Source organism: Telmatherina bonti (assembly GCF_933228915.1).
Source record: "Telmatherina bonti genome assembly, chromosome: 15".
Classification (NCBI taxonomy): domain Eukaryota; kingdom Metazoa; phylum Chordata; class Actinopteri; order Atheriniformes; family Telmatherinidae; genus Telmatherina; species Telmatherina bonti.
Genome location: NC_136613.1, coordinates 6,217,191 through 6,233,528, shown reverse-complemented (window position 1 = coordinate 6,233,528; position 16,338 = coordinate 6,217,191). Strand labels below are relative to the sequence as shown.

Genomic DNA, 16,338 nt, shown 5'->3' with positions numbered 1-16,338 from the left:
GAATAACCTTAAAAACATGTCAGCTCAATCGGAGTGTGGTGTGGGGGGGGGGGGGGGGGGGGGGGGGGGGGGGGGGTCTGTTCTACATGCACAGGATCATATGAAGCCTGCTTTTGGTTGTTCCCCTGTGACCTTGTGACAGGGGTTTTCTTCTCTTGCACAGACGAGGAGACGGGTTTGGAGGTGCATCAGGTAACTCGCCCTCCAGGCTTCAACGCCAACCGGCGCCGCAGCAGAGCCGTGCTTTATCAACTCTCCGGGCATCTGCAGAAACAAGACAAGAGCAAGCTGAAGATCAACAATGTGAGTTTTGCTCCCCAGTTTTTGTCAGTGTTATCTGCTGGCTGCACCACTTTCTGCTGAACCCAGTAGTTTGTTTCCAAGTGGAGCAAGATGGTGACTACGCCAAGTTCTCAGCTGCCTAAAGATCCCACCTAAAGTTTGAGCTTTAATATTTGTTGACACAACTCTGGTCCCTCCTTTGAGTTAAGAGCCTTTTTTAAGCAGGGCCCACCGCTGGGCTGCTTTATGTGTTTTTTAATATAAAATCTTGTACGATCTGTTTGACGTTTCATATTTCAGTCCTGCTTCGCATGTCAGACCTGCCAGATGGCATCAATGCTTCTCTGACATAATAATATATATTATTTTTATCTGTTTATTATCCACAGTGGCTGTCAGAGACCTCTCTTCTGGGATTTGAAATAAAAACTTTTTTGCACAAGACTGTATCACCATGTTGGAAACAAACCAGGAGTGGGCACAGATGGTTACGGGTTTAAATGTTTCACAGGTTGTTTTAGGAGTCTGAAAATGGTTGGAAACAAATGAGAGAAAAAGCAGCCACGACCTCTGGCAGACCTTCAGAAAGTCTACAGAGCTCTTCCTCACTACAAACATCAAGGTTTTTCTGTTTGGGAGGAAAGTTTCAAGCTCTGATGGCGGAGTTGTGACTTCTCTCTGTTTTCTCCTGAAGGCCAGATTAAAGTCTTCACATGTCAAAACCATCTTAAACAGCAAACTATTTAGTTTCCTTCCTAAGTCTTGTTATCGTTCTTTAGATTTGAACACTGCACCTCGTGATGCAGACACCCTGGAACATGAACAGCTCAGCTTTCTTTGACGTGTGTGTCGAGTTGTAGGCCTGCACACACCCCAACAGATGGCCTTCACGTTTAGCTGATGTCAGTAATAAACCTGCAGATCAATGCAGTTTTAATCCCACAAATGAGATTTCAACGGTGATAATTGTATGCTATAAAGCTTTAATGACCATAATTGGCTTTTTTTTTGTTGTTAAAAAATAATAGAATTTAAACAATAAAACATGAATCCATCAGTGGCCAACTGGACATAAAAACAGATTGTTTGGCAAGCAGCACAATGCAACGGCAGGGTGGTTGACAGTGCTTTAGAGACATTAAACATCAGCACAGCAGAAAATAAAAGCATCTTTTACCATTAAGAGACAAAAAAAAACCAAAAAAAGATTTAAAAATTCAAGCCTAAAGAAAGACGATTTAGGTGGAAATAAGAAGTGCCGAAGTGCAGTAGGCGGGTTTTTCTCCTGGATTTAAATAAACTAAGCTTTTTTTACGTAGTTTGTGTGTGGAATTAATAATGTTTAGTTTTTCTTTAAGACAAATTAATAATAATTTGTATAATTATTTAATAATAACAAAGTTTAATGATTAAAAAAAAAAGTCCTGTTAACACATAAAAAACTATTATTATCAGTTGTTTATCTTCTAGCCTGTAAAGGCCTTTCATGCTTCCTCAAAAGTATTTCTCCTCATTTTTTCCTGCTTATCTGCTTTTCCTAAGAGTGTGGAACAGCAACACACTGTTTTAAAGCTTCAGTTTAATCAGTGTTACTGGAAGTTTCATGATTTTCTGTTTTATTCCTGTTTAATTCAGCATTGTGTATAAATCTTCACTGATATGGCTTTTCCTTACGACTCTGCATTATGGAGGCTTGTGGAGCTGTTAGCTGTGAGAGAGATTTACATCATTTACAGAGTGTTTGTGACATTTCTCTGTTTCCTCCAACCCAGAACATGTTTGGACAGAAGCCCCCGATCCCGGAGTACAAAGTGGCGGCCATTCAGAAATCTCGCTTCATCTTGCTCCACTACGGGACTTTCAAGGCCGGCTGGGATTGGTTGATTCTGCTGGCGACCTTCTATGTGGCCGTCACCGTGCCATATAACGTCTGCTTCACGGTCGTAGGAGGGCGGGACGAAGGCAGCAGCAGCACGCCACGAAGTCCGCCCAGCGTCAGCGACATCCTCGTGGAGATCCTCTTTATATTAGGTACGAGAATAATCTGGCAGAAAGGCATCCAGTAAATCATTCAGTGGTGTGAAGGTCTCAGCGTTGGCGTGAACGTCTCGGCGTTGGCGTGAAGGTCTCGGCGTTGGCGTGAAGGTCTCGGCGTTGGCGTGAACGTCTCGGCGGTGGCGTGAAGGTCTCGGCGTTGGCGTGAAGGTCTCGGCGTTGGCGTGAAGGTCTCGGCGTTGGCGTGAAGGTCTCGGCGTTGGCGTGAAGGTCTCGGCTGATCCAACCCTGTACCATCACAGAACCCTGATCCAACCGGTACCGTCACAGAACCCTGATCCAACCGGTACCGTCACAGAACCCTGATCCAACCCTGTACCATCACAGAACCCTGATCCAACCGGTACCGTCACAGAACCCTGATCCAACCGGTACCGTCACAGAACCCTGATCCGACCCCGTACCATCACAGAACCCTGATCCGACCAGTACCATCACAGAACCCTGATCCAACCCTGTACCATCACAGAACCCTGATCCAACCCGTACCGTCACAGAACCCTGATCCAACCGGTACCGTCACAGAACCCTGATCCAACCGGTACCGTCACAGAACCCTGATCCGACCCCGTACCATCACAGAACCCTGATCCAACCCGTACCGTCACAGAACCCTGATCCAACCCGTACCGTCACAGAACCCTGATCCAACCGGTACCGTCACAGAACCCTGATCCAACCGGTACCGTCACAGAACCCTGATCTAACCGGTACCGTCACAGAACCCTGATCCGACCAGTACCGTCACAGAACCCTGATCCAACCCTGTACCATCACAGAACCCTGATCCAACCGGTACCGTCACAGAACCCTGATCCAACCCTGTACCATCACAGAACCCTGATCCAACCGGTACCGTCACAGAACCCTGATCCAACCGGTACCGTCACAGAACCCTGATCCAACCGGTACCGTCACAGAACCCTGATCCAACCGGTACCGTCACAGAACCCTGATCCAACCCCGTACCATCACAGAACCCTGATCCAACCCGGTACCATCACAGAACCCTGATCAAACCGGTACCGTCACAGAACCCTGATCCAACCGGTACCGTCACAGAACCCTGATCCGACCCCGTACCATCACAGAACCCTGATCCAACCCGTACCGTCACAGAACCCTGATCCAACCGGTACCATCACAGAACCCTGATCCAACCGGTACCGTCACAGAACCCTGATCCGACCCCGTACCGTCACAGAACCCTGATCCAACCCGTACCGTCACAGAACCCTGATCCAACCGGTACCGTCACAGAACCCTGATCCAACCGGTACCGTCGCAGAACCCTGATCCAACCCCGTACCATCACAGAACCCTGATCCAACCCGTACCGTCACAGAACCCTGATCCAACCCGTACCGTCACAGAACCCTGATCCAACCGGTACCGTCGCAGAACCCTGATCCAACCCCGTACCATCACAGAACCCTGATCCGACCAGTACCGTCGCAGAACCCTGATCCGACCCGTACCGTCACAGAACCCTGATCCGACCCCGTACCGTCACAGAACCCTGATCCAACCGGTACCATCACAGAACCCTGATCCGACCAGTACCGTCGCAGAACCCTGATCCGACCCGTACCGTCACAGAACCCTGATCCGACCCCGTACCGTCACAGAACCCTGATCCAACCGGTACCGTCGCAGAACCCTGATCCAACCCCGTACCATCACAGAACCCTGATCCGACCAGTACCGTCGCAGAACCCTGATCCAACCCCGTACTGTCACAGAACCCTGATCCGACCCATATGTAGCAGAACCCTGATCCAATTGGTACCATCACAGAACCCTGATCCAAGTGGTACCATCACAGAACCCTGATCCAACTGGTACCGTCGCAGAACCTTGATCCAACCGGTACCATCACAGAACCCTGATCCAACCCGTACCGTAGCAGAACCCTGATCCAACCCGTACCGTAGCAGAACCCTGATCCAACCCGTACCGTAGCAGAACCCTGATCCAACCCTGTACCATCACAGAACCCTGATCCAACCCCGTACCGTAGCAGAACCCAGATCCAACCCGTACCGTAGCAGAACCCAGATCCAACCCCGTACCATCACAGAACCCTGATCCAACCCTGTACCATCACAGAACCCTGATCCAACTGGTACCGTAGCAGAACCCAGATCCAATTGGTACCATCGCAGAACCCTGATCCAACCCCGTACTGTCACAGAACCATGATCCAACCCGTACCGTAGCAGAACCCTGATCCAATTGGTACCATCACAGAACCCTGATCCAACCCTGTACCATCACAGAACCCTGATCCAACCGGTACCGTCGCAGAACCTTGATCCAACCGGTACCATCACAGAACCCTGATCCAACCCGTACCGTCACAGAACCCTGATCCAACCCTGTACCATCACAGAACCCTGATCCGACCAGTACCGTAGCAGAACCCTGATCCAACCAGTACCGTCGCAGAACCCTGATCCAACCCCGTACTGTCACAGAACCCTGATCCGACCTGTACCGTCACAGAACCCTGATCCAACCCGTACCGTAGCAGAACCCAGATCCAATTGGTACCATCGCAGAACCCTGATCCAACCCGTACCGTAGCAGAACCCTGATCCAACCCTGTACCGTAGCAGAACCCAGATCCAACCCGTACCGTAGCAGAACCCAGATCCAATTGGTACCATCACAGAACCCTGATCCAACCCTGTACCATCACAGAACCCTGATCCAACTGGTACCGTAGCAGAACCCAGATCCAATTGGTACCATCGCAGAACCCTGATCCAACCCCGTACTGTCACAGAACCATGATCCAACCCGTACCGTAGCAGAACCCTGATCCAATTGGTACCATCACAGAACCCTGATCCAACCCTGTACCATCACAGAACCCTGATCCAACCGGTACCGTCGCAGAACCTTGATCCAACCGGTACCATCACAGAACCCTGATCCAACCCGTACCGTCACAGAACCCTGATCCAACCCTGTACCATCACAGAACCCTGATCCGACCAGTACCGTAGCAGAACCCTGATCCAACCGGTACCGTCGCAGAACCCTGATCCAACCCCGTACTGTCACAGAACCCTGATCCGACCTGTACCGTAGCAGAACCCTGATCCAACCCGTACCGTAGCAGAACCCAGATCCAATTGGTACCATCGCAGAACCCTGATCCGACCCATACCGTTGCAGAACCAGACTTTTGGACAACATTCTGTTCTTTTTTGCTCCAATTTTTACTACAAAGATCTGGATCCCTGACTGGTCCGACCACGGTCCAGATCTCCAGCATCTGACGGTCCAGCCAGATGCTTCCAGGTCCAGACCAGTGGACTTTGCCTCTGGAACTGTGGAGCAGGTTAACATGCAGTAAACGGTAAAGTCTGAAGTCTGACGTGACTGTACTGTAGGATTGGTCCTTGTTCATGTGGTCCCGCTGCTGATGGGGACAGTTTTGACGCAGATCTGTGGGCTTCCTCATACTTTAATGACTGAAATCCCTCCAGATTGTTTGGATGACAATCTGATTGTCAAGGAAAAAATAAAGAAAGTTCCTAATCTTTCTGTGAGGTAAGTCATTTTTTCACGTCTGCTGATAAGTTGTAGGATTTTGGTCCATCATCTCTAAATGATGTCGTTAAAGAGTTTCAGGCCTGACAGAAACACGTGGTCGAATATTAACAAATCAAGCAACAAAGACAACATATAAAATATAAAATTACATAAAAAAATCTAATAAACCGTGTTGTCCCACCTCTTTCTGATGTGTGGTTTTATTTCATCAGGAGGAAAAGAGCAAATATCTAAGTATTCAGATTTTCTTCTGCTGCGTAACAAAGCAGCAAACATAAAGCAAATACATGAAGCAGCAAGTATCTCAATGCTTTACTGATCTTTTTACCCTTTCAAAGATCTTTGTTCATCGTTGTATAAACCGCCTGTTGATGGCACGTTAAACATCTCCCTTCCGAGAGGGGTGCGAATCATGATAAAAGTTCTGTTGAGGTTTTTAATGATGCATATTGCAGTAAAGGGATATGAGCCATTTACAATACATCATTATGTCTAATTTCAAAGTCATTTCCTATGAAACAAAAGCCCTCTTTATTGTCAGCCTTTCCCTTCTAACTACAGGAAGAAGGCTTGCATGAGTGCTCTTCAACGGACAATTTGCCTTAATGAAAAGAGAGTGAATACAAGCTCTCCATCAATAGAGTTTAAAAATTAAATTATACAAGCCACCACGAGTTAAACATCGGATTCCTGTCAGTTGTTTTCCTATTTGCTCGGACTAACAGGCTGAACCTGGTTATTGATGTGTTCATTCAGCTGACAGCAGTGAGTGTAACCACCAGGATTCACATCAGTCATTCGCTTCATTCTGAACACCAATACGTCCAGAAACATGGTGCAGTACGGCCGTGTAGGCAGCAGACTGACCTGCTACCTGCGGTTTCTGATCACGCTGATGTTATAAAGTGTTTATCACAAAACTTTCCTCTTCTCGACAAAGACGTCATCGTAAGATGGGTGTAGGAGGACACATTTTAAAAGTTAGAGAATTTCAGAGCTCTGCGTGTATGAGGTTAACTGGTGAGAGATGAATAGCAGGCATTAATCATGTGAGATTAAAGATGCAACTAAACCTCGCTGTCGCCAAACTCTGTGCATGCACCATCTTTCAAGCTGCTGCTGTCTGTAAGCCCTTTACACACATCCTGAAATCGGCTGCTGAAAAACAAAACCCCGTGCAGTGTTTATCCCACAGTGACCTCCGCTCGCTGGCATTTTAATTTGTTTCTTAATATCTAGAAATCCACTTGACACAGTGTCATAAGATTACACGTAAGTTTAAAAACAATAACTTTTTTTGTTTTTTTGTTTTTTTAATAACCTCTAATTATTCAGCTTACAGAATAAACTAGAGCATGAAAAGCAGACTGCCAGTTTTATTTCCTCATCTAGACTGGGGAAATTGCATTATGGAAACCAGCTCTTTATTATCTTTATCAAAGGTTTGATGAAATAGAATAAATTAACAAAACAACACCTGTTGCAGCAGCTGAATGAAGCTGAATGAAGCTGAAATACACGGGCATCTAATAGAATGTCTTTCCTTATTCTGTCCTTGTTTGTCTTCAGTGCAACTATCTTCACTTTTCATTTGTGGATTTTTATGAAGCAGTAAAGGAGTCTAAAGGGACTACTGAGAACTTGACAGTGGTTGCATGCATGTAGCAGGAAGCCATAACTCACTGAAGCCAGTTCTGACCAATGACAAGCTGCACTGGTCAGGAACTGGTGATGAAAAATAACAAGGTGATTGTTCATTACAGCTGAATGTGATTTGTGAGTCTAAACAGCTGTTTGGTGAATTACACTGTCTCAAAAATTTGTTTGCATAAGAGAAGTTGTCATTAGCATTGTAGAGGTTAAGATTTAGTGTGTTTAAACTAGTGACAAGTTGGATTAGAAAGCTCTTCTTTTGTCTGTTTGCAATGAAATGCTGGCATTAGCAATGGAGCAACTAATGATTAGTATGTTTAAACTAGTGATAAATTAGATTAGAAATCTCTTCTTTTGTCTGTTTGCAATGAAAGGCTGGCATTAGCAATGGAGCAACTAATGATTAGCATATTTAAACTAATGACAAGTTGGATTAGAGATCTCATCTCTTATCTGTTAGCGATGAAATGCTGTCATTAACAATGCAGCAGCTAACGATTAGCATGTTAAAACTAGTGTTAAATTGGATTAGAGAGCAGCCCTGTTGTTTCTTAGCAATTAAATGCTGGCTTTAGCACTGGAGAAGCTAATGATTAGCATGTTTAAACTAGTGATAAGTTGAATTGGAAATCTTTTCTCTCATCTGTTGGCAATTGAATGCTGGCTTTAGCAATGGAGAAGCTAATGATTAGCGTGTTTAAACTGGTGACAAGTTGGATTAGAAATCTTTTCTCTTATCTGTTAGCAATTAAATGCTGGCTTTAGCAATGGAGAAGCTAATGATTAGCGTGTTTAAACTGGGGACAAGTTGTATTAGAAATATCTTCATTTGTCTATTAGCAACGAAATGCTGGCATTAGCAATGGAACAACTAATGATTAGCATATTTAAACTAGTGATAAATTGTATTAGAGAGAAGCCCTGTTGTCTGTTAGCAATGAAATACTGACAAGTTATATTAGAAAGCCGTTCTTTTGTCTGTTAGCATGTAAATGCTGGCATTAGCAATGGAGTAGCTAATGATTAGCATGTTTAAACAAGGGACAAGTTGGAAAAGATAGTGCTCCCTTTGTCTGTTAGCAATAAAATGCTGGTATTATGAATGGAGAAGCTAATGATTAGCATATTTAAACTAGTGAAAAGTTGGAAAAGATAGCCCTCCTTTTTTTACTGTTAGCAATAAAATGCTGGTATTATGAATGGAGAAGCTAATGATTAGCATGTTTAAACAAGTGACCCATTGGTTTAGTTGCTGACCATACGAATGCGGAGGTTGGCGACCATTACGCTCAAACTGACAACCTGCTAAATCAACAGGAAATCTTGATACATTCAGCAGCTGCAAAAATCAGCAGAAGAAAGTCACTAAAAATGCTTTGACATCATAAAAAAATTAAATCTGTTCTTTTTAAATAATCACTAAAATGCTTAAACAAGACAGCTCTCCAATATTATCTTCTCAAAAATGCTGAAGAGTAAATAACAGTTCTTCCCTGTAACTAAAGTAACAGTGTTTTGATGTTGCTGTTCATACTGTTGTTTTTGTCCTCTGCAGACATTGTGCTGAACTTTCGAACGACGTTCGTGAGCACATCAGGTCAGGTGGTGTATGATGCCCGCTCCATCTGCGTTCACTACGTCACCACTTGGCTCTTTGTGGACCTCATTGCCGCTCTGCCATTTGACCTGCTGTATGCGTTCAACGTCAGTGTGGTGAGTGTCCTGCTGTGTGTCAGCAGTTTGTCCATCTGGTGTAGATAGGGGTTATTTTTGTCCTGATGCTTCTTCTTTTGTCCTCCGCTTGCCAAGTTTCCTAAGATGTTTAATGGACACCACACACCATGCTTAGTTGTGCTTAGCTGAGGATTAAATTTAAAATGGGTTCTTTACCAGGTTGTCTGCTATGTGTCAACACAACGCTGGTTCAGCCCTTGAGTTTGGGGTATTTTTTAATGCTTGAATGGTGCTTAGGTGGTCATTTTCAGGGCTGTTCCTCAAGACCACTTCAAGAGATTGCAACAAAATCTGGTTGCTTGGAGATAAAATATAAGGAAATGAGGACTGGATCAGGACTGTGTGAACAGAACAGTCTTTTTTACAGTTAAAGTATGCCTCAGAAGGGATGAACTGATGTGATCTGCATGTTTCTGTTCAGTACTTCGGGGTCCACCTGCTGAAGACTGTTCGGCTGCTTCGGTTACTGCGGCTGCTGCAGAAGCTGGAGCGCTACTCGCAGTACAGCGCTGTGGTCCTCACTCTGCTCATGTCCATGTTTGCCCTGCTGGCCCACTGGATGGCCTGCGTCTGGTACTTCATTGGTCGCAGGGAGATCGAAAGCCCCGGATCCTGGGATATCGGTTAGTCAGCACATTTTTCATTCATGGCTTTCTACAGCAGCACCAGTAGAATGCTGCTCTTCGTACATTACAATCTGTGTTGCTGTTATAGGGGGGGAAGGAATAACGTAAACTCTTACCAGAGAAGGAAATTCTACTTTCAGCTCTTCATGAAGTACAAAAATTTGGAAGAATACATGTTTAGAAATATGTATTTTCTATCTTAAGTGTCGGAGATTAAGTTTATTTCATGACATTTGTAAATGTGTCCTACAAGATGTCAAAACATGGAGAAACAATGAAGCAATTTTTACTTGGAAACATGCATTAGAATTACACACAAATAATAAGCAACGTGCATGGAGCAGGTTGTGTGTGCATGTGGAGGTTTGTCCTCACTTCTCCTCACACTTTCACAGACAGTCAACGGCATTCTTCCTACCTCCAAAAATTCCCAGCTTTTCACCCGCACTTAAATGCAGCATGTATTAGTAGAACTGTGAGGAGTCTGAGGATGTGAAACACTCTACATGTACATGCAAGCTGAGTTGTGTGCACATAATCTGAAATCATGACATATCTGAGCTTGAAGAACATTTGTTCAGTTTGTATTTAATGTCTGTTGTCGGTCCCTGTATGACAGCTTGGTCCACATTGCCGGTAGTAAGTCGGATTTGTTTCTGGTGAGGGTTGGACTCCACCAAGGCTGCCCTTTATCACCGATTCTGTTCATAACTTATATGGACAGAATTTCTAGGTGTTGAGGGGATCCGACTTGGTGGCCTCAGGATTGAGTCTCTGCTTTTTGCGGATGACGTGGTCCTGTTGGCTTCTTCTGGTCGTGATCTCCAGCTCTCACATGAGCGATTCGCGGCCGAGTGTGAAGCGGCTGGGATGAGAATCAGCACCTCCAAATCTGAGACCATGGTCCTCAGCCGGAATAGGGTGGATTGCCCTCTCCGGGTCGGGAGTCAGGTCCTGCCTCAAGTGGAGGAGTTTAAATATCTCGGGGTCTTGTTCACGAGTGAGGGAAGGATGGAGCGTGAGATCGACAGACGGATCGGTGCAGCGTCTGCAGTAATGCGGGCTCTGAGCCGGTCTGTCGTGGTGAAGAAGGAGCTGAGCCAGAAGGCCAAGCTCTCCATTTACCAGTCGATCTACGTTCCTACCCTCACCTATGGTCATGAGCTGTGGGTCGTGACCGAAAGAAGGAGATCTCGTATACAGGCGGCTGAAATGAGTTTCCTCCGCAGGGTGGCCGGGCTCTCCCTTAGAGATAGGGTGAGGAGCTCGGTCATCCGGGAGGAGATCAGAGTAGAGCCGCTGCTCCTCCGCATCCAGAGGAACCAGTTGGGGTGGCTCGGGCATCTGGTCAGGATGCCTCCTGGACACCTCCCTGGTGAGGTGTTCCAGGAGCGTCCATCTGGGAGGAGACCCCGGGGAAGACCCAGGACACGCTGGAGGGATTACATCTCTCGGCTGGCCTGGGAACGCCTCGGGATCCCCCCGCAGAGTTGGCAAATGTGGCTGGGGAGAGGGAAGTCTGGGCTTCCCTGCTTAGGCTGCTGCCCCCGCGACCCGACCCCGGATAAGCAGCATGAAGACGAGACGAGACGAGTCTGTTGTTTTTATTATTATTATTACAAACCGTGTTTAGGTATAGCACTGGAAAGAAAACGTGTAGGAAACTTTTAACAGTCTGCTGGAAAACATGTCTGTATGTCTGCAGCTAATGTCTAATTTCCACCGCTGCACACATCAGGCCAGGCCAGATAAAGTAAGAAACATTTCTGATTGAAAATAATAAAGTTTTGACACACATCTTTCCAGAACATTTTGAGTAAAACCTGCTAACAAAAAGAAAAACATAATGTAGCACATAAACGCTAGCATCTAGACACGGGTGGTGAGCTTGGAAGAAGCAGACCGATTACAGCAAAACTGAGATCTGAACAAGTCTGATTGGCAGGTTGGAGAAGGAAGGAAGAAGAGTATTGGCTCAGAGTGGTGACATCATAAATAAATCAGGCTTGACAGCGTGGGAAAGCCGACAGAAGTTACAGACCTGAAGCGGTCATATGGAAAAGAATTCAGCGTTGGAGCCCAGTAATCATACATGATGCTGCCAAGCAGCAGAGGTGGACGAAGGTGGGAAGACTCGTTGAAAACTGCTTTTGCTTTCTGAGCTTTGTCAGGTGAAAAGCTGCAGTACATTTGTTGTTGTGGCGCAGCAGTGTCGGATAAGGCAGGTCAGCTGACGCCAGTCGCTCGTCCAGCAGCACAGGCGACAACCAAGCTTCTGTCCTGCGGCTTTCTGTCTGACCTCCTGCAGGCGATGGAGGGGGATTAACTTTAGATAACCTTTTATCTGACCTGTCTCAGAGTAATTCCCTGGTTTCCTTTTTCTTCGTCTCCATCAGCACTTCTTTTCTTCACCACGATGTGAATATTGAGTCAGATTCTGCAGAGTGATACAGAGGCCGCCTAAACCACAGCTCAAACATTTCCATCATTTTACAGTAAACTGGCCTCTAATCAGATCTAATCTGATCTGTCTATGGTGGAAAAATCCTCCCTTCAGAAGCATTTCCTCTGAGTGGGGGGGTTTAGTGTCCTGTGCAAGTTTTTTTTTCCTTCTTTTACTGTCACTTTGTGTCTGATTGAGCATCAAACAGCGACCGTGAGGAAAGATCTACTTTGTCAATGCAGAGCAGAGTAGCTACTGCCACAGACCCTCTTTGTTGTGATGACAGTAAAAAATTTAAACATCATTTATATTTAGCAGATTTGTTGACCTCACCGCGTCTAAGAACACACATCAAAGCTGAAACGCTTTGCTGATCTTCTAGAAGTGTCTCTCAGTGGAGAATCACCAAACCTTCAGTCTGATAAACTTGTACAGACACACAGACAGGCAGTTTCCAAGGGCGAGGGAGCAAACTTTAATCCTTTTGACTATGACCTGAGGCAACGCTCGAGTTTTTGTTTTTTTTTGTTTCTTTTTATTCAGAGCAAACAGACTCGAGAACTCATGAAGTACTGCAAATGGGCGAGTTTTCTGGACTGTTGATGGCAGGACTTGTGGTTGTAACAAAACATCTCTCTTCCTCCTCTGTTTTCACTGTAGTACTCATTATTATTGATTTTCTGCTATCGCCATCTCTCATCTCGTTAATTTGCATCAGCCCAGCTGTCATTATCTTTTCAGGAAGCAGGACAATGACAGACAGTAGCACTGCGATCAGCTCATATCAGCCTATTGACTGTTCAGGAAGGTAGAGGTAATCCGGGGAACAACAAACCCCAGTCTGCAGTCTGACCTTTGTGTGACACATGCTGGGATTCACAATGGAGGTCTTATACCTGCATGAAAATACTGTACGTTGGACTATTCTGGCTGTCAGTCATGTGAGCGTTGCAGAGACGTTAATAATTTACAGACAGTGAAGCTGGAGCAGTCTTCCAGCTCCACGATGAGCTGCAGTCACGGCAAAACAAGCCATTTCCACTGAGATGGAGGGCAGGATGGTGATGCAACATGCTTTATTTGTACCGCAGCAGTCCAGCACAAAGTTATCTACAGGCACAGTCCCATACAGTTCAGCTCATTGTAGTTCAGTTTTATGTAATTACAATAAATCCATTCTATGTTTCACGTTAGTCCAGTTTATAATAACTGTGTTCATATAAAATCACAAAATTTAATGGGCTCCATTCTGAGCTGCATCAGGAGAGAGTGGAGGGGATAAAATTACCTTTTAACAGTAAGGAAAAATTCCATTAGAACCAGAACCAGAAACAAAACCTCCATTAGAACCAGAACGAGGAAGAAAAACCTCCATTAGAACCAGAACCAGGAAGGAAAACCCTCCATTAGAACCAGAACCAGGAAGGAAAACCTCCATTAGAACCAGAACCAGGAAGGCAGGGATCTTCCTCCACCAGTTTGAGGTGGAGAGGACAGGAAGGAGTAGTCTGAAAATACCAAAGTACTGAAGATGTCTGCTTAGACAGAAAAAGAGAAACACCAGTTACTTACAGGTATGTTTGGTGGAAACCAGTACAGCAGGAGCAGCTACTTACTGGGAGAATGTGTACACACACATACACACACACACACACACACACACACACATAATATCAGACATCCCCATCCAGAAGAGATCAGTCCTAGGAACAGCTGAGATACTGTGTAGGACCATTCAACCTGGAGATGAACAGTCCCCCGCCCTGACAGGAGGAGATGGGAGGGGGGGTGAGGGAATGTTCAGGACCGCGGACAGTTCCGGGTTCAGTCAGCTCTGAGGGAAGCAGTCAGCACCATGGCCACGGGCACGATTATTGTTCAGCAGCAGAGCATTAGAAACGCTGCTTAAACATCTTCTGTTAGATGCAGTTGTGTTGATCTGATGGCTCTCTGACATTTCCCCTCACGTAACGTCAAAACAAGCGACTGTTTAGACAGGAAGAGGCAAATGTTTTGGTAGATGAGGTCGCAAAGGTACCATAAACAGGAAACACAGCCAGAGGATTTAATGGGGGGTAGGCGGAGAACCAAAAACCTGCGTGGGACTGTGGTTGTAAACAACACGATGAGAAAATAAAGAACCGTTTGTGACCATTTAGATGTTGTTTTATGCTTTCATACAGTTTGACAGACATTTAATTTGAAATGAGGCCCCTGATCAGGAGGAAGCTTCCTTTGTTCCACCGAGCAGACGTGGGCCAGAGGCTTCGGACTGGAGGAGCAAACTGGGTCAGAACCTACTTCTACTGGGGAAGTTATGGTTCTAATACAGTCTGGAGGAGACTTTCACTTCTTCAGGATTTTGAAAGCAAAAATGAGGAAAGGGATGGATGGATGGATGGATGAATGGATGGATGGATGGATGGACGGACGAACTTAGAGATGGATGGATGAATGGATGGATGGATGGATGGATGGACGGACGAACTTAGAGATGGATGGATGAATGGATGGATGGATGGATGGATGGACGGACGAACTTAGAGATGGATGGATGGATGGATGGATGGATGGACGGACGAACTTAGAGATGGATGGATGAATGGATGGATGGATGGATGGATGGATGGACGGACGAACTTAGAGATGGATGGATGGATGGATGAATGGACGAACTTAGAGATGGATGGATGAATGGATGGATGGATGGACGGACGGACGAACTTAGAGATGGATGGATGGATGGATGAATGGATAGACAGACAGATTGATGGATGGATGGATGAATGAATGAATACTTGGTTTATTGTAGGATAATGTAAGGATAACAGAAGAATTATCTCATCCACTGTATCTTCAGATTTCCTGTGAAAACATCAGCAGAACGTTTCTTCCTCTGCTGACTTGACAAAAGCCAGTTTTTGTTTGTTTTTTTTTTCCAACCACAGTCCCAGATGTGAATGTAAAATGAGGACGTAGTCGGGTCCATATTTCCTCAGGTTGGCAGAGGTTAAGTTGTGCTAATGACAAAGTAATTAGGAAACTGCTCAGCTGTTAAACCTCTAATGCTGTTGGTTGAGTCTGCTCACAGCTCCATTGTCACTTCTGATTTATGCTGGCAGGCCTGAAAGCCAACTCACACGTTGAAAAGCTTGTCGTCTGAGGATGTGAAACCAGTGGAAAGATACATTCATAATGCTCCAAATAATTCATATTTGATTCTTTTCAAGTTTCACCACATCAGTCACTTCCTTCCTCCGTCTGCTGGTTTGTGGTCTCACACTGGACTCTGTGACTCAGATCACAACATATGTGAAATTTATCTGGCCCCCTAATCCAGATTAGAGCTCTTTAGTAATGAAATTAGCCAGACTGAAGGCTGCAACATGCTCCAAGTTTGGGGTTAGGTGGAGGGGGGGGGGGGGGGGGGGACTTCATTTCTAATTTATATACAGCAGTGGAAAATGAATGAGTGACATAATGAAACATCTTCTGGTCCTCAAATTGTCTTAAAATAAAGTAAAAATAACCTCAGACAGATTATGTCACATGACCTATCACACTGTGTGACCTTTAAGAACCCGGCCTGATTGCTTCTGTATCAACCAAACCAGGGATCCCAAACCCTGGTCTTCGTGGACCAGTGTCCTGCAGGAACAAACCTGACTCAGACTCAGACAAGCTCTGCACATGTCTGCTAAGTACACATTCATTTGAATCAGGTGTGTTGCAGCGGGGACACTTAGAAAACCTGCAGAACACCGGCCCTCGAGGTCCAGGATTGGGCATCGCTGAACCAGACTGACCATCATCAGTTAGTGTGAAGCCAGATATAGAACCAGATATAGAGAGTTTTAGTTGTTATTTTGGCATAAATGGTCAGGGAAGGGTTGGGTTGGGTGCTTGTGTAGAGTCATCCTGTGCAGTCTTAAAGAAGCAGCTGTTGCTGCTCTTCAGTCTTCTAAGGGTTAAAGGTCATTT

The 16,338-nt window shown here is 45.5% G+C and overlaps 1 protein-coding gene across 1 annotated transcript in view; it reads left to right on the top strand.

Annotated features, from left to right (window-relative positions):
- kcnh3 (potassium voltage-gated channel, subfamily H (eag-related), member 3) overlaps positions 1-16,338 on the top strand; it is a gene marked incomplete at both ends in the record, with an annotated part of 246,651 nt that overhangs the window by 189,073 nt on the left and 41,240 nt on the right. The window contains 4 exons of the mRNA XM_079253829.1: positions 164-303; positions 2,055-2,313; positions 9,110-9,267; positions 9,710-9,911. Of these exons, the coding sequence (XP_079109955.1) occupies positions 164-303; positions 2,055-2,313; positions 9,110-9,267; positions 9,710-9,911 (759 nt within the window). The remainder of the gene's footprint in view (positions 1-163; positions 304-2,054; positions 2,314-9,109; positions 9,268-9,709; positions 9,912-16,338) is intronic.